General features: G+C 43.7%; 1 protein-coding gene across 1 annotated transcript in view; it reads right to left on the bottom strand.

The window, feature by feature from the left end:
* Positions 1-534: 534 nt before the first annotated feature.
* POP1 (POP1 homolog, ribonuclease P/MRP subunit) overlaps positions 535-24503 on the bottom strand; it is a 41626-nt gene continuing 17657 nt past the window's right edge. Inside the window, exons 8-16 of the mRNA XM_070749232.1 lie at positions 18313-18563; positions 18124-18217; positions 15528-15639; positions 13599-13715; positions 9883-9995; positions 7282-7473; positions 5213-5367; positions 3181-3516; positions 535-1929 (exon numbers count right to left, since the gene is read on the bottom strand). Coding sequence (XP_070605333.1) covers positions 1275-1929; positions 3181-3516; positions 5213-5367; positions 7282-7473; positions 9883-9995; positions 13599-13715; positions 15528-15639; positions 18124-18217; positions 18313-18563 — 2025 coding nt within the window. The 3' untranslated portion in view covers positions 535-1274. The remainder of the gene's footprint in view (positions 1930-3180; positions 3517-5212; positions 5368-7281; positions 7474-9882; positions 9996-13598; positions 13716-15527; positions 15640-18123; positions 18218-18312; positions 18564-24503) is intronic.

The following is a 24503-nucleotide window of genomic DNA, read 5'->3' as shown; positions in this document are numbered from 1 at the left end:
TTGCGATCCTGCAAGGGAATCCCAGCAGCGCAAAAACGGGCACTTTGCTGGCAACGGAAGTCCGGAGGTGGGGTTTCCCAGCAAGGGGAGCCTCAGTGAAATCACAGCATCGTAAAAACACAGAGGTCCGGAGGTGGGGTTTCAAGGACTTCAATGTTTTTGCAATGCTGTGATTTCACTGATGCTCCCTTCGCTGGGAAACCCCACCTCCGGACTTCCGTTGCCAGCGAAGCGCTCGTTTTTGCGATGCTGTGATTCCCCTGCAGCATCGAAAAAACACAGAAGTCCAGAGGTGGGGTTTCCCATGGAGGGCAGCCTCAGGGGAATCCCAGCAGCGCAAAAACGGGTGCTTCGGCTGGCAAAAGGGATGAATTTTGGGCTTGCACGCATTAATCGCTTTTCCATTGATTCCTATGGGAAACATTGTTTCGTCTTACAAACTTTTCACTTTAAGAACCTCGTCCCGGAACCAATTAAGTTTGTAAGACAAGGTATCACTGTATAACGCATATAAACACAGACACAGACCAAAGATTAATCTTCTATTGTAAGAATGTTTATTGCCTTTAAAGTATTCTAAGATGCCAACTGACTTCTCATTACCATCAAAACAGTATAATTTTGAATCAAAGTAATATAATTCCACCTTCCAATCATGAAAAAACCAGCAGTTTGAAAGAGAAGACAAATTACCTTCTCTTGAACATTGTAAAGTCTTTTGCAGAGTATAAGATAACTATATAAGTATAATTTGCTCAGAACAACTCTAAGTAAATGGGTCGCATCCTTCATGCAGTTAGCAGTCCATAGTTTTTTATTGATTTATTAAGTTTCAGTCAATGTCGTGTCAGATTCAGACAAAGCATGGGAAGTAATATTGTACCATCGTGCTATTTTCGAGTAGAACTCTCTTACAAGAAGTCCATAATCCACTGCCAGCTCCAACAATATATTCAAAAGGATATTATTTAAAGTGTCAAAGCTATAGCAGTTTCAAGCAATGGGGAGGAACCTCTTGTTTAAACATACAGTGGATGCCAGTTGCTTTTAACGCAGCTTTTAAATGTATGTATACATTTGCAGAAAATTTATACCCCCTGAATAATGGGAATGGGTACTTGAATCAACCATGAACACAGGTTTTTAAAGCCTGTTTCGTGTTACATATAAACGAAGATGGCATTCCTTTTTGGAAGGCTTGAGCCTAAATGAGGAAAACGGTGTGTGTGTTTACTGCACATATTCTTAAATGTTACATTGAAGTTCAAGGCAAATTAAACTTCAACACTAAGCCTAGCAAATCTGTACTGTAATGAATCTGGATTTCTCAACAGCACAAGCCCCTTCTTGTCTGCCGGCTGATCAATCAACATTTGCAGCAAACCTGTCAGACTGACAAAGCCAAGAGCTTCACCACAGCCAGAGGCCAATGAGAAGTCGCCTTGAGTGACAAAGCCTAAGAGAACTTTGGAGCAGTGAGATACAACATCTGGTAGAGGGTGAGGCCACAACCCCAAAACTAGGTCTTCCTGTATATCTCCCGTTACACTGGTGGGTTTCAAGGCACTCTTTTCTGTTACCGTCCCACCACCCGCTTTCTTTCTCCTTCCCTTTCGTTTCGAGAGCTTGTTTTTAAATTGGTCCTTGTGCTTAGGTTCCTGAGGGCCACAATAATGTGGATCTTTGTCAAGCTGAAGCAAGTCCTCCTCTTCTGGAATGCAAATCATTGTGTGCAATTCAGGGTTTCCTTTCCTGAGAAGGGACAAGCTCACCCATACGAGGGCCCTGGGATAAAATCGATTAATACACATTACGGTGCCTTCAGCGAGTTCTTCCTCATTCATTTTGGAAGCACGACGAGGTCGGTACCGTCTTTTGCCAGATGTAGGATGACACCAAAACGATATCTGCCTTAATAATTTTCTGGCCCTGTTAAAAGTTATACAAAAAGTAAAATATTAAAAAGGGGGAGACATGATCGAAACATTTAGATATCCTAAAGGTTCAGCAGGGAAGTGTTTTTAATAGGAAAGTGAACACAAGAACAAGGGGGCACAATCTGAGGTTAGTCGAGGGAAAGATCAGAAGCAACGTGAGAAAACATTATTTTACTGAAAGAGTAGTAAATGCTTGGAACAAACTTCCAGCAGACATGGTTGGTAAATCCACAGTAACTGAATTTAAACATGCCTGGGATAAACAGATATCCATCCTAAGATAAAATATAGGAAATAGTATGAGGGCAGACTAGATGGACCATGAGGTCTTTTTCTGCCATCAATCTTCTTTCTATGTTTCTAAAACCTTTGGAATGGAATGCCCCCAGTTCAGACTATGACCAACTACTTAGTTGTGCTTTTCTAGAATAATTTATTCCACGTTTCCACCTTCTCGTCTCACTGATTTTTTCTCTTTCCTAGAACATACAAAATCTGAAGTTGGAAAGAATGTCTCCTTGGCTGACTGAGGTGTAAAAAACTGCCACAGCCAGGCAAGTAAAGGGGAGTGGCCAGGCAAATTGATACAATCTCAGTCTCCAGGCAGATGGAAGATAATACCCACATGAGACTGCTCCTGTATAGAGTACTGGAAAAACATGTACTCTCATCAGGGGTGGGCTGCTAGCTGGAATGTTAAATTGGGCTCGCGGCCATGGCTCGTGAGTGCTTGCGGGGCCAGCGCGATTTTGCTTCTGCAACTTTGGAGATAGCAAAATTGCACATGGTGCCGCAGGTGCGCCCGTGTTTCGGCGACGTTGTTTTGCTTCCACGCATGCTGAAACATGGCGAGTCCACTTTAGCGTTCTGGCTACAGCCCACCTCTGACTCTCATGTACAGCATTCAGTGGGGGGCTGCTGCCGGTTCTGACTGGTTCGGGCAAACTGGTAGTTACGACCTATGAGTAGCCCCACCCATCTGTCCCAGCACTATGCCGTCCTATTTAAGTATTAAGTATTTATTAGATTTATATGCCGCCCCTCTCCAAAGACTCTGTGTTTTTGAAGCCGCACACATGCATGCAAGGTGCATGCACGAGAGAAGCGCATGTGTGGAAAGGTTAGGATTAGGGTTCACATTTTCAATGCTGGAGGAACAGGTTGTTGCATTGCAGAGATTCACACTGCTTGTAACTTAATCACCCGAGAGTGATTGAGAAGATTACAGATTTGTTTTACATACCTGAGAATACAGAAGGCCTGGCCTGAAATGACCTCATCTGTTTTGCATGGATCAATTGCCTTCTCCTCATTTTCCATTTGTGTAATTTGACAGCATGGATCTATTTGTTGGTCTGCTTTGCTTACTGGAGCATCTATTGTACTTGTTGTAGAGCTGGGACCACCAAGGACAGGTTCTTCAGACACACAATCTTCCCTGTCCAAAGCTGATATCTGTGTGGACTTCATATGGACTTTGTAGCTAGTCTCCCAATCCTGTGTGAGTTTATCCCATGGGCAGAGGAATGGAGCCAAGGTCCCATGTTTAATATAATTGGCTCTTTTTGCAGGAGGTCGCCTATGATAACAATAAATATTTTCCATTTAGCAGCAAAGCCCACAATACAATATGGAATTATCTAGATCTACAAAAACATACTTTTAAAAATTGTTTTCCTCTTCAGTTACCCATTGAGCTGCAAGATACATGTTTGCATGTATAACAGATAATTTAAAAAATATTTTTTCATGTCTGATAAAATCAGAAGCTTTATTAACACTGGACATTTTTCAACATATCTTAGTTCTGTGCTGAACAGTGAGACTTCATTTTCCCATCACTGAGTTGGCTTTCATGTTAAGATACTTCCAAATATGCCGGAATGAATTCACTTACTACTATGGCTCATTATAAATAATCTCTGATCCCAAAACCTGCTGAATCTGATGTGTGCTAATGTCTATGGCTCTATCATAAAAATACAAAGATAAACTCTTAAAAGGCTACAATCAAATAAATTCTGCAAATACACTGCTCAAAAAAAATAAAGGGAACACTTAAAAAACAGAATATAACTTCAAGCAAGTAAAAACTTCTGTGAAATCAAACTGTCCACTTAGAAAGCAACGCTGATTGACAATCGATTTCACATGCTGTTATGCAAATGGAATAGTTGTACAAATGAAATATTCAATGAGAATATTTCATTCATTCAGATCTAGGATGTGTTCTTTGAGTGTTGCCTTTATTTTTTTGAGCAGTATACAAAAGGAATCATGTCCACATCATACGGTACCCAACAGACTTCTAAAAATCCCAATAATTTCAAGGGTGGGCTTCTATGCACTTGCAAATTAGGAAAAAAATTGGAATTGCAGCTACTTTTAAAGCCATGATGGCAAACCTATGGCACGTAGAGCCATATCTGAGGGGAGGGGAGGCATTGCCCTATGTCAGCTCCAATGTGCATGCGTGTGCTGGCCAGCTGATTTTCAGCCTTGAAGAAGGCCGTTTTCGCCCTCCGGAGGGTGAAAAATGGCGCAACGGGCAAATCAGAAGTCTGTTTTTCCGAATTTCCAGTTTGCCCAATGGGCCATTTTTCACACTTCTGAGGCTTCATGGAAGCCTGAACGTAAAAAATGGCCCAATGGGGTGGGCTGGGGAGCATATGTGTAGGGATGCATAGTTGTGCAGTATGGCATGTGTGGTATGTATGTGTGTGTGCGTTGCAATGAAGGGGTGCAAAAATTTTACTACCACACTGTGGTTATGGCTTATTTTGGGGAGGGTGGCTTGTCGGCCATGTGACCAGGTGGGAGTGGCTTGTTGATCATGTGACCGGGAGGTGGCTTAAAGGTCATGTGACTGGCTTAAAGGTGGCCAACCTGACTGACGTCACTCACATCAAGGGTGTGGGTTGTTGTGAGCCGCCCCGAGTCTTCGGAGAGGGGCGGCATATAAATCGAATAAATAATGATAATAATAATAATTATTGTTGTTGTTGTTATTATTATTATTATTATTATTATTATTATTATCCTCGCCTAAAAGAGATACAATTTCCCTATCTATTTACTCTTACTGAACATCCAAAATATACTATTTAATTCTATGTATGTATGCCATGTGTGTTCACACATATTACACACAAGCACACAAAAATATACATTATCTACTATATAAAGTGTATGTACAGTGCACACAGTGTAATAAAATGTTACTGCATGTTATAGGACCAGAGTTGTTGACCGTGACACCTCAGTGAGCTGTTCACCTTTTAAACTTCTCAAGGAGATTCTCCTCTAGTTCTTTTGCAAACTGGCCACCAGCAGGACAGTCTGGATAATCATTAGGAACATGGGCTGTCCCCTTATACAGGGAATGTTTCAAAGCCTCTTGTAAACCACCGACTCTTGCACCTTGATATATCTGCAAAATAAGACAATGACATGGTCGTGGATGCTGGTAAGATAAAATTAGTCTCATGCAGTTTATATGGAGTCAATAAAATGCCTTCACTTTTTGTTTTCTTACCAATGTTCTGTGGGCAAATAATGTGGTGAAAAAGTATTTTCTTTTTTTAGAAGTCTGACGGCAGAAAAAGACCTCATGGTCCATCTAGTCTGCCCTTATACTATTTTCTGTATTTTATCTTAGGATGGATATATGTTTATCCCAGGCATGTTTAAATTCAGTTACTGTGGATTTATCTACCACGTCTGCTGGAAGTTTGTTCCAAGGATCTACTACTCTTTCAGTAAAATAATATTTTCTCATGTTGCTTTTGATCTTTCCCCCAACTAACTTCAGATTGTGTCCCCTTGTTCTTGTGTTCACTTTCCTATTAAAAACACTTCCCTCCTGGACCTTATTTAACCCTTTAATATATTTAAATGTTTCGATCATGTCCCCCCTTTTCCTTCTGTCCTCCAGACTATACAGATTGAGTTCATTAAGTCTTTCCTGATACGTTTTATGCTTAAGACCTTCCACCATTCTTGTAGCCCATCTTTGGACCCGTTCAATTTTGTCAATATCTTTTTGTAGGTGAGGTCTCCAGAACTGTTTACATGTTCAGTTTACTTACATTCTTGAGCACAATTATTTACATTTAAAATGATGCATTTAAATTAAAAACAGTTATTTTAGATTTATACCTGTTGCTACTTTGGGGTCGTATTTTTGCACATCTAAGTGTTGTCCACAAACCTACACTGTAATATCTTATATGCAAGCATAGGTGAGATAAAGAAACACAGAAGCTCTTTTGTATCTTATGGGAAAAATTACTATTACTATTTACTAGCATATTTGCAAATATAGAGATACCCAGAGAAATAGCTTGCCAATAAATACAGTGTTTGTACATGCTGTATATTATAAAAATAACATTTGATTTCACTTACAATTTTACAAGAAAATAGAATTTGAATAGTATAAATAATTTTTACAAGACATCTGTAACTTAGTTACTCTATATTTTCTGTGGACTGTATATATATTGTTCAGTGATCCCTCGCCACTTTGCGGTTCACATTTTGTGGCATCAGTGCATCTTTTTTTTTTAATGTAGTAACCCAACAGCCACCGCCACCGCTCGCTCCAGCTCTGAGGGGGCGGGACAGGGGAGCGCCGCTAACTGGAGGGAACCTGGCTGGAGGGCGGCAGCATGTGGGGGCTCCAACCCTGCACCGATTTGCCCCTCTGTGAGCCCCGGAGGGGGCTCATGGCTCTGGCGCTCATTCCTCGAGGGCAAGCATGGAAGCCAAGCTGCAGCTTTTCAAACGTGGCGCCGCCACCGGGCTTGACGTCAGCAGGCCCCTGCTGCCCCCACAGCAGTCCCCTGACCACTGCGCCAGCCTTGTGCCGTTTGCAAGCCCCTTGCCTCCGCCACCTCCTTCTCCTCTTCCGGTGTCGCTCCGGTGGAGAGCCCAGCACAGGAGCTGAGAGGACAGAGCCAGCCAGAGCGCCGGCCGGGGCTGCTGCGCTTGAAGCCTCTCTCCTACCACCACCACCTGTCTCCTCCCCTTGTCTCCTGGTTTCAGATAAAAAGGAGCACTGGGCAGGCAGCAGAGGAGCGAGCGGTGTCAGTGAAGGGGGGGGTTTCTTCTTACTTTTACTTTTATTACGCTATATTTACACTGTAAATATAGCGTCCTTGCTTCGTGGTTTTTCATTTATCGTGGGTGGTCCCGGAATGTAACACCCGTGATAAACAAGGGATCACTGTATATGAACTTTTAATACAAAATATAAGGCAAACTGTTCGGACACCAAGCATGAGGTTATATAATATATACTTTAGGTTAATTTCCCCTTATTTCTCTTTGAAACATCACTTACAAAAGGCAACCAGAAGGCCATGCCCCAACCTTTCGGCAGGTAAATATCCCAGCCACTTCCCCATCCCAATCGATCATCTCCAAGCAATTTCCCAGGCTGTTGAACCAAAAGTATAGGAATCTTGGATTCTCGCAGGCCCAAATCAAGATGCGATCCTGGTACCAAAAGTTTACTTCTCAGATGATTCAAATCCTAGAAGGAAAAAGGAGAACAAAGGGCTGTGAAGTTTAGATTAAAAGATATTTCAAAAATAAGTCAGAGTTCTTTATGGTGTACTCAGTATTGGGTTCCTACCTGAGCGATGGGGGGGATAGCATTCTGGTAGTGAAAATGGAGCTGCACGCATAGCTCTGGGTGACTGGGCTTCAGAGCGAGATTTGGCTTCTGTACATGAGCAGGAAGCAAAATCTCGCAAGAGGATGCGTGGGCGTTTGAGATTTCGGTGATTTTTTTTCTTCCACGCATATGTAGAAGCAAAAAAATCGCTGAAATCTCACCCTCCCGCACATCTTTTCATGAGATTTGCTTCCTGCGCATGCGCAAAAGCCAAATCCCATTCCAACACACATGTGCCAGTCACATGGAACTGCGTGCGCAACTGTACTGGTAGCGGAGGTAAGCAGGAACCCCCGCCTGAGTGCACTGTATATATTTTGGGGGTTCTCAACCTCTAGGCCATGGAACTAGGCTGCCCAAGTGACAGGCAAGCTCATGAAGCTTCGTTTGCCTCTGGCCTCCATGCAAGTCCTTAAGAAATATTGAATATCACTGATATCCCTATCAGATACTGCACTTAAAGCAAATCCAATTTCAGAACTTCGTGCAGAAAAATAAAACAGAACTGTATTTTCTGGAAACCAATACTGATCAGTAGCTACATTGTTTGAAAATAAAATCAGCAGGTTTTATTATAATATTTGCATATGGCTAAATGGTTTTTTTTGGTCACTCACAATGTTTTTAGGCTGGTTCGGCTGGAGCAGCCTTCCCCAACCTTCTTGTAATGTGTTGAGAACTGCAACTCCCAGAATTACACAGTGTAGTTGGTACAGATAGTCCTCAACTTACCACCTTTCATTTAGTGACCATTCAAAGTTACAATGACACTGAAAAAAGTGACTTATGGACATTTGGCACACTTACAACCATTGCACAGGGGTGAAATCCTTTGAAGTCTGCTACCGTTTTGAAAGTCTGCTACTGAGTGCGTGCTTTGCGCATGCATGCGTGCCTGAGGCACATCTGCGCCTTGCTAAAAAAGGAACATTTTGAAGCCTTCTGAGTCTGCAAAGCAGAAAAGCGGGTGGAGGGTGTGTGTGGAATCCGCTGGGCCACCTGATTTAGATTAGCTAGAAAGCAGGAAATCCGACCGACGAGTCTAATATAAATCTCGCGTCACAGCTGATCATTGGAAATACAGTAGTACCTCTAGATACGAGCTGCTCCACATGCCAGTATTCCAAGTTACGAGCTGAGACGCGAGCACAATTTCTGTTAGACACCCAAGCTCAAATCCGGGATACGAGCCGAGCGTCCACTAGGTGTCGCAAGAATTCCATTTTTTCCAGTTATCTCGGCGTGAAAAGCCAAATCTAAATGCATTCGTTCGAGATACGAATTGATCGACATACGAGCTCGGCTCTGGCACGAATTAAACTCGTATGTCGAGGTACCACTGTACTGGTTCAGCTGAACTGTTAGCATTGTTTACTACCAGTTCGTGAAAACCGGTCCGAACCAGTAGAATTTCACCCCTGCCATTGCATCTCATGATCACATCATCAATATTCAAACCAGGGGTGGGTTCTAAACTAGTAGCAACCCACTGGTGACATCACAATGATGTCTCAGACCTGGTTCGGTTGGTGCCAGTTCTTGGGCGCTGCCATCTTTTTTAAAAAAAAAATTTTAATTGATTTTTTTTTTCTGACCATGTGCAGAAGCCGAGTTTCCAGCCTGGTGTATAAGGTCGCCATTTTGTCGTTGGCTTTTTATTTTTATTTATTTTTCGGCACTGCGCATATGAGGCTAACCAACTGATTAGAGGAACAGCATAATTCTTGAAATGACAGTAACCTAAAACTTAGTCATCGAACTAAGGGTTCGATGAATACCAAAAGTAATTAATTGGGAACTAATAATCTTTTTGGGGGGGACAATTATAATTGGCTTACTAACTCGATATTGTTTTTATTGTATTGTGATGGTATTTTTGAAATGTATTGAAAAAGTTTGTATGGAGGAAAAAAAATTACCCAACCCCCCCCCCCCATAACTTAGTCTACATCCTCCGCAACACGTAACATACAATAGAAACAATTGATTTATAAGCATATGACTAGACATTGCAGGTCTCGATCAGTATTTAATGTGAAAGATATAAATGACGCACCGAAAGTGGAATAACATACAAATTGAACTAAGCCAAGGAAAGATTGTGGGCCAGGCAAGATTCTTAGTGTATTTTTTTTCCCAGTCTAAGTTCAATTGTCTATTACAGCAGACATAAATGCAAATGTCCTAAGAAAAAAAATTAGCTTACAATTCTTTGCATAAACCTAGAGGTTTAGGAATGGGGGTTGTTAATATAGTGAAAACTACCTGTTCAGACATTTTATAGTCTGTCACGCTCTTACGGACATTGGAGTCCCAAAGAAAGCTGTGAGCACATTCTTCAGATACACCTTCTAATATCAGTTGTTTAACTTTATCTTCTAAAAGAAAAGATAAAAAAAGAAACTCTTGTCATCGTGGACAGGCTACCATTATATTGTACAACTAGCAAAGTATTCAAATTAGTAGCTGGGAGAAATAATTTTAATATATGTATTTCCACTACGGGTAGATTCCTCATTAATGCATTCTTCATTAATCCCACAAAAACTTTACAGGATTCTGTAGAACTGACATCTTAATTATCATGTATTCTGAAGATAGAATAAATTCTACATAACACTTTTAATTGCAGCTATAAAATGGGAAGTTGTGACTTCAGTTTTAGCTTTATCCAGTACAGTATTGTCTCTTTGGCTTCAACATTTCAGATATTGTATGAAGGCTATATGTATTTTTCCTAATTGCACAGTCAAATTGAATACTCTGTCATTAAGAGAATTTTTAAACACTTTAACTGTCATTTACAGACACTCAGAAGCTGTGCAAAATCCAATCTTGACTGCATTCTTTAGATTAGATATCATTAGAACAATGGTTCTAAAGCTGTTTGGTCCATTTAGCAATAGCATTTAGGCTTATATACTGTCCCGTGGTGTTTCATGGCACTTGTTGGGTGATTTACAAGGTAGAAGCTAAATAAAGACCCAAGAATCTGGGTCATTTTACCAACCTCAGAAGGATGGAAGGCTGAGTCAACCTTGAGCCCCATCAGGATGGGGTAATTAATGGTGGTTCTCAACCTTTCTAATGCCACAACCTCTTCATACAGTTCCTCCTGCTTTGATGACCCCCAATATTGGTCTAGTGCCAATTCTTCCAATAGAGCTTTATGCTGATTGGCAGAAAGGTCAGAGGGACACACCCACTATAAATGCCTGATTGATTGTAAAAATATGTTCCAAGGTGCTAAAATAGAAGCTTTAGTTCCTAACACGTGGGAAATTTGTCTTTTCCCATGGTCTTAGGCGACCCCCAGGCTGAGAACCACTGTTCTAGATCAGTGTTTTTCAACCAGTGTGCAGTGGCACACTAGTGTGTCACGAGACATGGTCAGGTGTGCCGTGAAGCTCAGAGAAAGAAAGAAAGCAAGAGAGAGAAAGAGCGAGCGAGAAAGAGAACAAGAGAGACAAAGAAAGCAAGAGAGAGAAAGAGAACAAGAGAAAGAAAGCAAGAAAGAGCAAGAGAGAAAGAAAGCAAGAGAGAGAGAGAAAGAGAGGGAGGGAGGGAAGGAGAGAGAGAGAAAGACATAGAGGGAGGTAAGGAGGGAGAGAAAGAGAGCAAAAAAGAGAGGAAGGAAGGAAGAGAAAGGAAGAGGGATGGAGAAAGAAAGAGGAAGGAAGAGAGAGAGAGATAATTTTTTTGTCCAAACTTTTTTTAGCCCCCCCTCCCGCCCCACTCAATGTGCCCCAGGGTTTCGTAAATGTAAAAACTGTGCCACTGCTCAAAAAAAGGTTGAAAATCACTGTTCTAGATGAATCAGGGTCAGACTTTAGAGCAGAGGTCTTCCAACTTGGCAACATTAAGAATTGTGGACTTCAACTCCCAGAAGTCTACAAGTCTTAAAGTTGCCAACTTTGGGGACCCCTGCTTTCGACAAATGAATATAATTATATTGGGCAACACTAAAAGTTAGAAAGCAAGGTTTCATAAGGCAAGCTGCATCTGGCCAGAGCTGCTGGAAGCCATAGAGATTTTGTTAAAGAAAAATCAAGTATCCATCCTTGTTTTTTCAGGGTTGAAGGATACCAGATGAGGGAGCTAAGAAAGCTTCTGTGGAAAAAGATGGAGAGTGAATGAAATGCCAGATGAATGGAGGAGAGCACATGTTGTCCCTATCTTAAAAAAACAGAAAACATCTGAAAAGCCACAGACCAAGCAGTCTGACAGGATATGTCAGAAAATTTTAAGATAATAATAATAATAATAATAATAATAATAATAATTTATTAGATTTGTATGTTGCCCCTCTCCGAAGATTCGGGGCGGCTCACAACAGCAATAAAACTGTACAGTGTTCCCTCAATTTTCGCGGGGGCTGCGTTCCGAGACCACCCGCGAAAGTCGAATTTCCGCAAAGTAGAGATGCGGACGGAAAAACACCATTTTTGGCTATGAACAGTATCACAAGCCTTCCCTTAACACTTTAAACCCCTAAATTACCATTTCCCATTCCCTTAACAACCATTTACTCACCATTATTACTGGTACTCACCATTGAATAAGACACTTAGTGATCCTGATATTGGGCGTCCTCCTCGATCCACAGCTCACATTAGAGAACCATCTTTCAGCTGTGACGAGGGGGGCGTTTGTCCAGGTTCGCCTGGTGCACCAGTTGCGGCCCTATTTGGACCGGGAGTCACTACTCACAGTCACTCATGCCCTCATCACCTCGAGGCTCGACTACTGTAATGCTCTCTACATGGGGCTACTTTTGAAAAGTGTTCGGAAACTTCAGATCGTGCAGAATGCAGCTGCGAGAGCAATCATGGGCTTTCCCAAAAATGCCCATGTAGCACCAACACTCCGCAGTCTGCATTGGTTGCCGATCAGTTTCCCGTCACAATTCAAAGTGTTGGTCATCACCTATAAAGCCCTTCATGGCACCGGACCAGAATATCTCCGGGACCGCCTTCTGCCGCACGAATCCCAGTGACTGGTTAGGTCCCACACAGTTGGCCTTCTCCGGGTCCCGTCAACAAAACAATGTCGTTTGGCGGCCCCCAGGGGAAGAGCCTTCTCTGTGGCAGCCCCGGCCCTCTGGAACCAACTCCCCCCGGAGATTAGAATAGCCCCCACCCTCCTCACCTTTCATAAGCTCCTTAAAACCCACCTCTGCCGTCAGGCTTGGTGGAACTGAGATATTCTTTCCCCCTAGGCCTTTACAATTTATGCATGGTTTGTTTGTTGGTATGTATGTTTGAAGGGTTTTTTAGTTGTCTTAGTATTGGATTTACATGCTGTTTTTTGTTACTGTTGTTAGCCGCCCCGAGTCTACGGAGAGGGGCGGCATACAAATCCAATAAATAAATAAATAATAAATAAATAAATAACCTATATCAAGTAATGTAGAGGTACCTTTAGGAAAAGAGATGGCAAAATGCAGAAGGTAAACAGATTGTTAAAATTGCACTGCTAAAAACCTGTGAGCTACTGCGAGCAAATAAACGGATAAAAGTGAACTCGTAATCTTAAGAATCCAATCCCAAGATGCAACTTGCAATTATCAGTCTATTACTCCAATTATAAAAAAAAAAATATTCAACAGCGAACCAAGCAGTGTCTGCCAGGAACTCTTAAGACTTCTCTTAAAATATCTATTTCTGGAATAATTTAAACAGATGGAAACAAAGAGTTATTATCTTGGGTGATGGCACCTTTTGGCCTCGCCAGGATTTGAACCTGGATCATCTGTATCGTTCAACAGAGGCTTCCAGTGAGCACAAGACCAGTTTGGTGCCACGCCCCTTCCTCACCGTTTAATTCTCTTCATAATGCTTATTATTCTCTACATACTATTCTCTACATAATGCTTATTATGCCTGGACACGTCTAGCTGAATTTCAAGTCTTAAGATGTCCCATGGCAGTTTTTAAAAAGACATAACCTGATATAATGTAGATTATAGACAAATCAATTACCGTGGTATTTTGCTGGATTAGGCATGGCTTTTGATCTCTTTTTGGGTAAATTCACTCGAGGATCCCCAACAGTCAACCCCAGTACGGTACCTGATGGAATGTCTGAGGAAGCTATACCTTAAAATATACAAAGCAGGTGAAACTTTAAAAATAAACTTTTGTCAACTTTTCATTACATAGATTGTACCTAGCAAAAGAGGAAGAACAGATAAGGAACTGTCTCTTTACTGTGAGATTTAAGACTTTTTCCAAATAAAACCCAGAATAGAATACGAACAAGAAGAACAAAAACAGAACAGAGAGAACAGAATAGAATTTTTTATTGGCCAAGTGGGATTGGACACACGCGTATGCTCTCGGTGTGCATAAAAAGACATGATACATTTGCCAAGAATCATGAAGTACAACACTTAATGATTGTCCTAGGGTACAAATAACCATCCGTAACGTTCTTAAAACCCACCTCTGTCGTCAGGCATGGGGGAACTGAAACATCTCCCCCGGGCATGTACAATTTATGTATGGTATGTTTGTGTGTGTGCTTGTTAGTATATTGGGGTTCTTTTTAAACTTTTTTAAATATTTAAATTTATTTGGATTTGTTACGATTTGTTTATGCCTTGTTGTGAGCCGCCCCGAGTCCGCGGAGAGGGGCGGCATACAAATCTAAATAATAAATAAATAAATAAATAAATCAGGAAACTATATATATATATATCGTAAGAATAAAAGCAACAGTTTACAGTCATACACTCATAAGTGGGAGGAGATGGGTAATCTCAATTGGCTTATTCTGGGGTTCAATTATTTCAAAAAAGAGGCTCAATCCCAGCAATAGTGTCTTAAAGTATGGAAAGCTTTTGATTCCAGAAATCAGTTCATAATCTAGGAATCCCTCTGAATTCATAGTTCCTGACTTAAATTGCAGATGTAGCTAGGTGCACAGCTTTATCTTAGACTTCAGGTCTTTCTCAATCATAAGATTTGCTCTTTGCCACTTATGTTTTAGCCATTTCATGTAGACTACTATAATGCACTCCACATGGAGCTGTCTTAATAATACAGTGGAACCCCGACATAAGAGCTGCTCTACTTAAGAGCAACTCGAGATAAGAGCTGGGAGGGGAGAGATATTTTTGTTCTACTTACAAGCCCAAATTCGAGATACAAGCGCCAAGGAGCTGTCTCCTGAAGCCAAACGCTAACTTCCGCGTTCGGCTTCAGGAGACAGCTGCGAAGCGGCGCGCGTGTTTTAAAAGGTTGCAGCCGGCCTGGGGGGCTCGGGGGGGTGCTTGCAGCTTTCTTTCTTGCTCTTTTTCTTTCTCTCTTTTACCTTCCCTTCCTCTATTTCTTCTTTTCTTTCTCCTTCCCACCTTCTTCCCTCCCTCCCTCCCTTCACTCATTCCTCTCTTACTCTCCCCTTTCATAAGTTTCCTTGCTTCCTTCCTCTGTTCCTGTCCCTTCCCTCTTTCCTTCCTTCCTTCCCACCCTCCGTCCATTCATTCACCCATTCCTCTCTTGATCGCTTAAAGCCGGTCCCTGGTGCAAAAAGGGTTGGGGACCTCTGTCCTACAGGATTGGGTGGCAGAGAAGTTGAACATATGTAAATTTAAAAGTTTAAGAAAGTTTACAAGTTAAGTGAAAGAAACTTCATTATTCATTTATATGTACATGTACATTTCTTCATTAAAAACATGTCTTTCTGCATAATTTAGACTAACTTTGTGAGTTTTTTCAGGGCTGGAACCAATTAAAATTATTTACATTAATTCCTATGGGGAAAAGTCGTTCGAGATAAGAGCTGCTCGACTTAAGAGCCCAGGTCCGGAACGAATTAAACTCGTATCTCGAGGTACCACTGTATTAGGAATCACTAACGGATTCCCCTACAGAAAGAAAGCATGAGGAATACTATTATTAGACTTTTACCTTGCATCGTTTCAAAGGTGGACTCTTGATGATGATGGAGAGATACCCTATCAGGATTTTTGCAATTTTCTACCCACCAACTGTTGATTTCAGGTTCTGTAGGATCCAGGTCCTAGTGAGCAGAGGAATAATACAGAAAATATAATCAGCTAATAAAGTTAGTTCCTCTCTATGGTATAAAGAGCTAGGAAGTGTTCTGGTTTCTGTTTCTGGTAGAAATTTAGCAATTACAAATAACTCTTATTAAATGCATCATTTCATGAATAAAGAAACTCCATTTATTTCTCTGCTCTCCTGTAATTCAAACACATTCCATACAGGCACTCGGTCCTTATCTCTCTTAGCTGCATTTCTCACATTCCTTCTCCTGCTCCGCTTAACAAGATTTATTTTCCTAACAGCATGACTTTGAAAAACAACAGAACTGACTGTTAACAACACAGAATCCTTTTGCTTACTTTAGCGTGGCAAACGTTGAAACTCTACCCTTCTTCTCCACTGAACCCCTGACGTGCCAAATACATCACTACAGTATTTAACCCATTCCTCTCCTTAATATCTTTTTCCAGACTTCTGTTCTCTACGTTTTTGGGCCCTTCTGAATTTAGGGTTAACCCAGCGAGCATCTGATTCTCCCTCGCTAGATCCTAAACTCATAGCCCCATCCTGTGGCTGGCCTCCCACCTGTTCTACTACCTGTAACCCCGGGCCCCTCACTAATTCATAAACACTATCTGAATCCGAGTCCTCAATATCTTCATCCTCCTCCCACTGATCAGGAGTATGTACAAGAGGAAGCATATGAGTACATGAGCAAAAGTACTGTTTTGGCCATATCACATTACAAATGCCATGAGCCTCCATGCATATTTCATTTCATTTATTGGATTTATATGCCGCCCCTCTCCGAAAACTCGGGGCGGCATATAAATAAAGGAAAGCAATAAATATTCAGTTGCCAAGTTATATAAAAATATATGTGATACTGAAAAAAGTCCTTTGAACCTGAAACATAGATTTTAAATAGAAACTTCAGAGCATTGCTTCTTAATCCTGGCAGTTTGAAGGTGTGCAGAGTTAAACTCTCAGGATTCACCAGCCAGCAATTCCCCTGGTTAGGGGATCTTAAGAAGTTGGAAGTCATTTTCAAGCTGCGAAGACTGATAAACAGTGGTCTAGAGTTCAATATATTATACAGTGCGCTATCCTCTATTCTGTTGTGGTTGGCTCTGGCCCAGCTCCTGCCCCAGGGAATGTGGAGGTGGATGCAGGGGAAACTTCAACATGTCACAGGCCTGTGTTATTGCTGATAAGAGTCAGTTCAGAGTTTAATTTCCTCGGACGAAGAAGAAGGTGGGAGTGACTTGGTAGAGGAGGGCTTAGCACACAGCCCAGGCAGTCAATCTCCCTTATCTTCCATTGATGCGGATGAAGAAGTCTTGGACCCACGCAAGAGCAGAATTATGCGTAGAAGAGACCAAGTAAGGACATATTACAGGAGATAAGAGAGGCCACCTGAGTTTGGGTGGGGCTCCAGTAATTAGGGCTGCTGCTATAAATAGCAGCCTGTGGGTTTGGCCGTTGTGGAAGAGTATCTGATCACAGTTCTTCAGGAATCGTGTGTTGCTGTTTTCTGGACTTGTTGATTTTTCAAGCCTTTGAAACCAAAGCAGAGCAACGTGTGTGTGTGTGTGTGTGTCTCACTTCCTTGGAAGAAGAAAGGGTGTGAAGTTGCTTCACAGCTGCTAGCTAAGTACTTAATGACTGCTTAAGGGAAATTGTACAGGCTACACGGTTGTTTTGGGATGAGTGCTCTTTGCAATACAAAAAGAGTGCTTAGTTTATTTTGAATGTTGTGATAAAGAACATTGTTTTGAATTTTCAAACGTGTGTCTGAAATTTGTACCCTTGAATTTTCGGGAGGCTCCTACCAGAGAGCCCGGCAGAACATATTCCTTCAAAAGGCAGAAGCATGACAGATAATCTGAAATAACATAGAGCTCTTGAGACAATTTGTGAAGGCCTATGCTTTTGTCATTCAACAATTATAATATAATCTCCAGGACCGCCTTCTGCCGCACGAATCCCAGCGACCGGTTAGGTCCCACAGAGTTGGCCTTCTCCGGGTCCCATCGACTAAGCAATGTCGTTTGGTGGGACCCAGGAGAAGAGCCTTCTCTGTGGTGGCCCCGACCCTCTGGAACCAGCTCCCCCCAGATATCAGAGTTGCCCTCACCCTCCTTGCCTTTCGCAAACTCCTTAAAACCCACCTCTGTCGTCAGGCATGGGGGAATTGAAATTTCACTTCCCCCTAGGCTTATAGAATTTATACATGGTGTGTTTGTATGTATGATTGGTTCTTTAAATTGGGGTTTTTTAGATTATTTTTAATATTAGATTTGTTTTCATTGTCTTTTCATTGTTGTTAGCCGCCCCGAGTCTTCGGAGAGGGGCGGCATACAAATCAAATCAAATCAAATCAAATCAATAAATAAATAAGGATATACGATGCTGAATTATAGCATTTGATTATGATAACTGAATAGTATCTTGAACATAAAAAGATAAAAACTACTGAAATTAACAATTTACTTACTGTATGAACAGATGCAACTTTGAGTGCTTCCGTAAGGACACAATGAGAGAGGGGACCTATCAAACGATATCGGAGAATCTCCATTGTCAAGTCACTGAAAGAGGTAAAGAAATTTACGTAACTCTGAAGGCATTTTAAATAGTTAAATTTGTAAACAGCCAAGAAAAGTTAGCTATGATCTACCTCTACCTTATGGTAATTCCAGTAGTTTGTGATGACCAGGAATATGGTTGGCTTGGATCTCTGGTTCCATCACCAATAATCTTTTTCACTGGGACAACGGTCTCTCCTGCTTTCTCTTTCCTTTTTCGTTTGAGGCCAACAGGTTCAGCAATGTTCGTTTTATCTTCCTCTTGTGAAAAAGTAACCACAGCTTCAGGCTTACAGGTTTCCACAGGCTCGGAACACTGGAAGACTGATTTTAATTCAGCAAGGATGCCCTACAGAGAAGCAAAGACAAAAAGGACTTATAAATCTGAAAACCATTTTTAATGTACCGGTAACTCTGCCAGAAAAAAAGTACAATCCTAAAAAGTACTTCCCAGGAGGGAAGTGTTTTTAATAGGAAAGTGAACACAAGAACAAGGGGGCACAATCTGAAGTTAGTTGGGGGAAAGATCAAAAGCAACATGAGAAAATATTATTTTACTGAAAGAGTAGTAGATCCTTGGAACAAACTTCCAGCAGACGTGGTTGGTAAATCCAAAGTAACTGAATTTAAACATGCCTGGGATAAACATATCTCCATCCTAAGATAAAAATACAGGAAATAGTACAGGTATAAGGGCAGACTAGATGGATCATGAGGTCTTTTTCTGCCATCAGTCTTCTATGTTTCTATGAACTGGAAAGAATGGAATGATTGGAAGTAAAAGACCTACAGTGCCTAAGGACTTCATTCTCAGAATTCTTATTTAGCCTACCAATCCTGCTCCGAACTAATCCGTGTTCCAAAAGGCATAAGGTGAAAAGTTCGTAAGATGAAACAATGTTTCCCATAGGAATCAATGGAAAAGCCAATAATGCTTGCAAGCCCATTAGGAGAATCCAAAATATTAAGGTTTAAAAAAAAAAAGCAGCGGCCAGACAAAGCTGAAGCGAACACCTTTCTTCTCCCTTGAGCTCCATGAGCCTTTCCCTCCCGTTTTTGCCCACCTCTCTCTCCTCATCTCCCCCACACCTTTCTCCTCCCTTGAGCTCCACGAGTCTTTTCTTCCCGTTTTTATCCACCCCACTCTGCTCATTTCCCCCACACCTTTCTCCTCCCTTGAGCTCCACGAGTCTTTTCTTACCGTTTTTATCCACCCCACTCTGCTCATTTCCCCCACACCTTTCTCCTCCCTTGAGCTCCACGAGTCTTTTCTTACCGTTTTTATCCACCCCACTCTGCTCATTTCCCCCACACCTTTCTCCTCCCTTGAGCTCCACGAGTCGTTTCTTACCGTTTTTATCCACCCCACTCTGCTCATTTCCCCCACACCTTTCTCCTCCCTTGAGCTCCACGAGTCTTTTCTTACCGTTTTTATCCACCCCACTCTGCTCATTTCCCCCACACCTTTCTTCTCCCTTGAGCTCCACGAGTCTTTTCTTACCGTTTTTATCCACCCCACTCTGCTCATTTCCCCCACACCTTTCTCCTCCCTTGAGCTCCACGAGTCTTTTCTTACCGTTTTTATCCACCCCACTCTGCTCATCTCCCCCACACCTTTTCCTCCCTTGAGCTCCACGAGTCTTTTCTTACCGTTTTTATCCACCCCACTCTGCTCATCTCCCCCACACCTTTCTCCTCCCTTGAGCTCCACGAGTCTTTTCTTACCGTTTTTATCCACCCCACTCTGCTCATCTCCCCCACACCTTTCTCCTCCCTTGAGCTCCACGAGTCTTTTCTTACCGTTTTTATCCACCCCCTGCTCATCTCCCCCACACCTGTCTCCTCCCTTGAGCTCCACGAGTCTTTTCTTACCGTTTTTATCCACCCCACTCTGCTCATTTCCCCACCTTTCTCCTCCCTTGAGCTCCACGAGTCTTTTCTTACCGTTTTTATCCACCCCACTCTGCTCATTTCCCCCACACCTTTCTCCTCCCTTGAGCTCCACGAGTCTTTTCTTACCGTTTTTATCCACCCCACTCTGCTCATCTCCCCCACACCTTTCTCCTCCCTTGAGCTCCACGAGTCTTTTCTTACCGTTTTTATCCACCCCACTCTGCTCATCTCCCCCACACCTTTCTCCTCCCTTGAGCTCCACGAGTCTTTTCTTACCGTTTTTATCCACCCCACTCTGCTCATCTCCCCCACACCTTTCTCCTCCCTTGAGCTCCACGAGTCTTTTCTTACCGTTTTTATCCACCCCACTCTGCTCATCTCCCCCACACCTTTCTCCTCCCTTGAGCTCCACGAGTCTTTTCTTACCGTTTTTATCCACCCCACTCTGCTCATCTCCCCCACACCTTTCTCCTCCCTTGAGCTCCACGAGTCTTTTCTTACCGTTTTTATCCACCCCACTCTGCTCATCTCCCCCACACCTTTCTCCTCCCTTGAGCTCCACGAGTCTTTTCTTACCGTTTTTATCCACCCCACTCTGCTCATCTCCCCCACACCTTTCTCCTCCCTTGAGCTCCACGAGTCTTTTCTTACCGTTTTTATCCACCCCACTCTGCTCATCTCCCCCACACCTTTCTCCTCCCTTGAGCTCCACGAGTCTTTTCTTACCGTTTTTATCCACCCCACTCTGCTCATCTCCCCCACACCTTTCTCCTCCCTTGAGCTCCACGAGTCTTTTCTTACCGTTTTTATCCACCCCACTCTGCTCATCTCCCCCACACCTTTCTCCTCCCTTGAGCTCCACGAGTCTTTTCTTACCGTTTTTATCCACCCCACTCTGCTCATCTCCCCCACACCTTTCTCCTCCCTTGAGCTCCACGAGTCTTTTCTTACCGTTTTTATCCACCCCACTCTGCTCATCTCCCCCACACCTTTCTCCTCCCTTGAGCTCCACGAGTCTTTTCTTACCGTTTTTATCCACCCCACTCTGCTCATCTCCCCCACACCTTTCTCCTCCCTTGAGCTCCACGAGTCTTTTCTTACCGTTTTTATCCACCCCACTCTGCTCATCTCCCCCACACCTTTCTCCTCCCTTGAGCTCCACGAGTCTTTTCTTACCGTTTTTATCCACCCCACTCTGCTCATCTCCCCCACACCTTTCTCCTCCCTTGAGCTCCACGAGTCTTTTCTTACCGTTTTTATCCACCCCACTCTGCTCATCTCCCCCACACCTTTCTCCTCCCTTGAGCTCCACGAGTCTTTTCTTACCGTTTTTATCCACCCCACTCTGCTCATCTCCCCCACACCTTTCTCCTCCCTTGAGCTCCACGAGTCTTTTCTTACCGTTTTTATCCACCCCACTCTGCTCATCTCCCCCACACCTTTCTCCTCCCTTGAGCTCCACGAGTCTTTTCTTACCGTTTTTATCCACCCCACTCTGCTCATCTCCCCCACACCTTTCTCCTCCCTTGAGCTCCACGAGTCTTTTCTTACCGTTTTTATCCACCCCACTCTGCTCATCTCCCCCACACCTTTCTCCTCCCTTGAGCTCCACGAGTCTTTTCTTACCGTTTTTATCCACCCCACTCTGCTCATCTCCCCCACACCTTTCTCCTCCCTTGAGCTCCACGAGTCTTTTCTTACCGTTTTTATCCACCCCACTCTGCTCATCTCCCCCACACCTTTCTCCTCCCTTGAGCTCCACGAGTCTTTTCTTACCGTTTTTATCCACCCCACTCTGCTCATCTCCCCCACACCTTTCTCCTCCCTTGAGCTCCACGAGTCTTTTCTTACCGTTTTTATCCACCCCACTCTGCTCATCTCCCCCACACCTTTCTCCTCCCTTGAGCTCCACGAGTCTTTTCTTACCGTTTTTATCCACCCCACTCTGCTCATCTCCCCCACACCTTTCTCCTCCCTTGAGCTCCACGAGTCTTTTCTTACCGTTTTTATCCACCCCACTCTGCTCATCTCCCCCACACCTTTCTCCTCCCTTGAGCTCCACGAGTCTTTTCTTACCGTTTTTATCCACCCCACTCTGCTCATCTCCCCCACACCTTTCTCCTCCCTTGAGCTCCACGAGTCTTTTCTTACCGTTTTTATCCACCCCACTCTGCTCATTTCCCCCACACCTTTCTCCTCCCTTGAGCTCCACGAGTCGTTTCTTACCGTTTTTATCCACCCCACTCTGCTCATTTCCCCCACACCTTTCTCCTCCCTTGAGCTCCACGAGTCTTTTCTTACCGTTTTTATCCACCCCACTCTGCTCATTTCCCCCACACCTTTCTTCTCCCTTGAGCTCCACGAGTCTTTTCTTACCGTTTTTATCCACCCCACTCTGCTCATTTCCCCCACACCTTTCTCCTCCCTTGAGCTCCACGAGTCTTTTCTTACCGTTTTTATCCACCCCACTCTGCTCATCTCCCCCACACCTTTTCCTCCCTTGAGCTCCACGAGTCTTTTCTTACCGTTTTTATCCACCCCACTCTGCTCATCTCCCCCACACCTTTCTCCTCCCTTGAGCTCCACGAGTCTTTTCTTACCGTTTTTATCCACCCCACTCTGCTCATCTCCCCCACACCTTTCTCCTCCCTTGAGCTCCACGAGTCTTTTCTTACCGTTTTTATCCACCCCTCTGCTCATCTCCCCCACACCTGTCTCCTCCCTTGAGCTCCACGAGTCTTTTCTTACCGTTTTTATCCACCCCACTCTGCTCATTTCCCCCACACCTTTCTCCTCCCTTGAGCTCCACGAGTCTTTTCTTACCGTTTTTATCCACCCCACTCTGCTCATTTCCCCCACACCTTTCTCCTCCCTTGAGCTCCACGAGTCTTTTCTTACCGTTTTTATCCACCCCACTCTGCTCATCTCCCCCACACCTTTCTCCTCCCTTGAGCTCCACGAGTCTTTTCTTACCGTTTTTATCCACCCCACTCTGCTCATCTCCCCCACACCTTTCTCCTCCCTTGAGCTCCACGAGTCTTTTCTTACCGTTTTTATCCACCCCACTCTGCTCATCTCCCCCACACCTTTCTCCTCCCTTGAGCTCCACGAGTCTTTTCTTACCGTTTTTATCCACCCCACTCTGCTCATCTCCCCCACACCTTTTCCTCCCTTGAGCTCCACGAGTCTTTTCTTACCGTTTTTATCCACCCCACTCTGCTCATCTCCCCCACACCTTTCTCCTCCCTTGAGCTCCACGAGTCTTTTCTTACCGTTTTTATCCACCCCACTCTGCTCATCTCCCCCACACCTTTCTCCTCCCTTGAGCTCCACGAGTCTTTTCTTACCGTTTTTATCCACCCCACTCTGCTCATCTCCCCCACACCTTTCTCCTCCCTTGAGCTCCACGAGTCTTTTCTTACCGTTTTTATCCACCCCACTCTGCTCATCTCCCCCACACCTTTCTCCTCCCTTGAGCTCCACGAGTCTTTTCTTACCGTTTTTATCCACCCCACTCTGCTCATCTCCCCCACACCTTTCTCCTCCCTTGAGCTCCACGAGTCTTTTCTTACCGTTTTTATCCACCCCACTCTGCTCATCTCCCCCACACCTTTCTCCTCCCTTGAGCTCCACGAGTCTTTTCTTACCGTTTTTATCCACCCCACTCTGCTCATCTCCCCCACACCTTTCTCCTCCCTTGAGCTCCACGAGTCTTTTCTTACCGTTTTTATCCACCCCACTCTGCTCATCTCCCCCACACCTTTCTCCTCCCTTGAGCTCCACGAGTCTTTTCTTACCGTTTTTATCCACCCCACTCTGCTCATCTCCCCCACACCTTTCTCCTCCCTTGAGCTCCACGAGTCTTTTCTTACCGTTTTTATCCACCCCACTCTGCTCATCTCCCCCACACCTTTCTCCTCCCTTGAGCTCCACGAGTCTTTTCTTACCGTTTTTATCCACCCCACTCTGCTCATCTCCCCCACACCTTTCTCCTCCCTTGAGCTCCACGAGTCTTTTCTTACCGTTTTTATCCACCCCACTCTGCTCATCTCCCCCACACCTTTCTCCTCCCTTGAGCTCCACGAGTCTTTTCTTACCGTTTTTATCCACCCCACTCTGCTCATCTCCCCCACACCTTTCTCCTCCCTTGAGCTCCACGAGTCTTTTCTTACCGTTTTTATCCACCCCACTCTGCTCATCTCCCCCACACCTTTCTCCTCCCTTGAGCTCCACGAGTCTTTTCTTACCGTTTTTATCCACCCCACTCTGCTCATCTCCCCCACACCTTTCTCCTCCCTTGAGCTCCACGAGTCTTTTCTTCCTGTTTTTGTCCCCCCTACTCTGCCCAGCAGAGCTCCCGTTTTTGCGATCCTGGGATTCCCCTCCTGGGATTTCC

Source organism: Erythrolamprus reginae, chromosome 3, assembly GCF_031021105.1.
Source record: "Erythrolamprus reginae isolate rEryReg1 chromosome 3, rEryReg1.hap1, whole genome shotgun sequence".
Classification (NCBI taxonomy): domain Eukaryota; kingdom Metazoa; phylum Chordata; class Lepidosauria; order Squamata; family Dipsadidae; genus Erythrolamprus; species Erythrolamprus reginae.
Note: the sequence above shows the minus strand (reverse complement) of the source record. Positions and strands in the feature narration are given on the sequence as shown.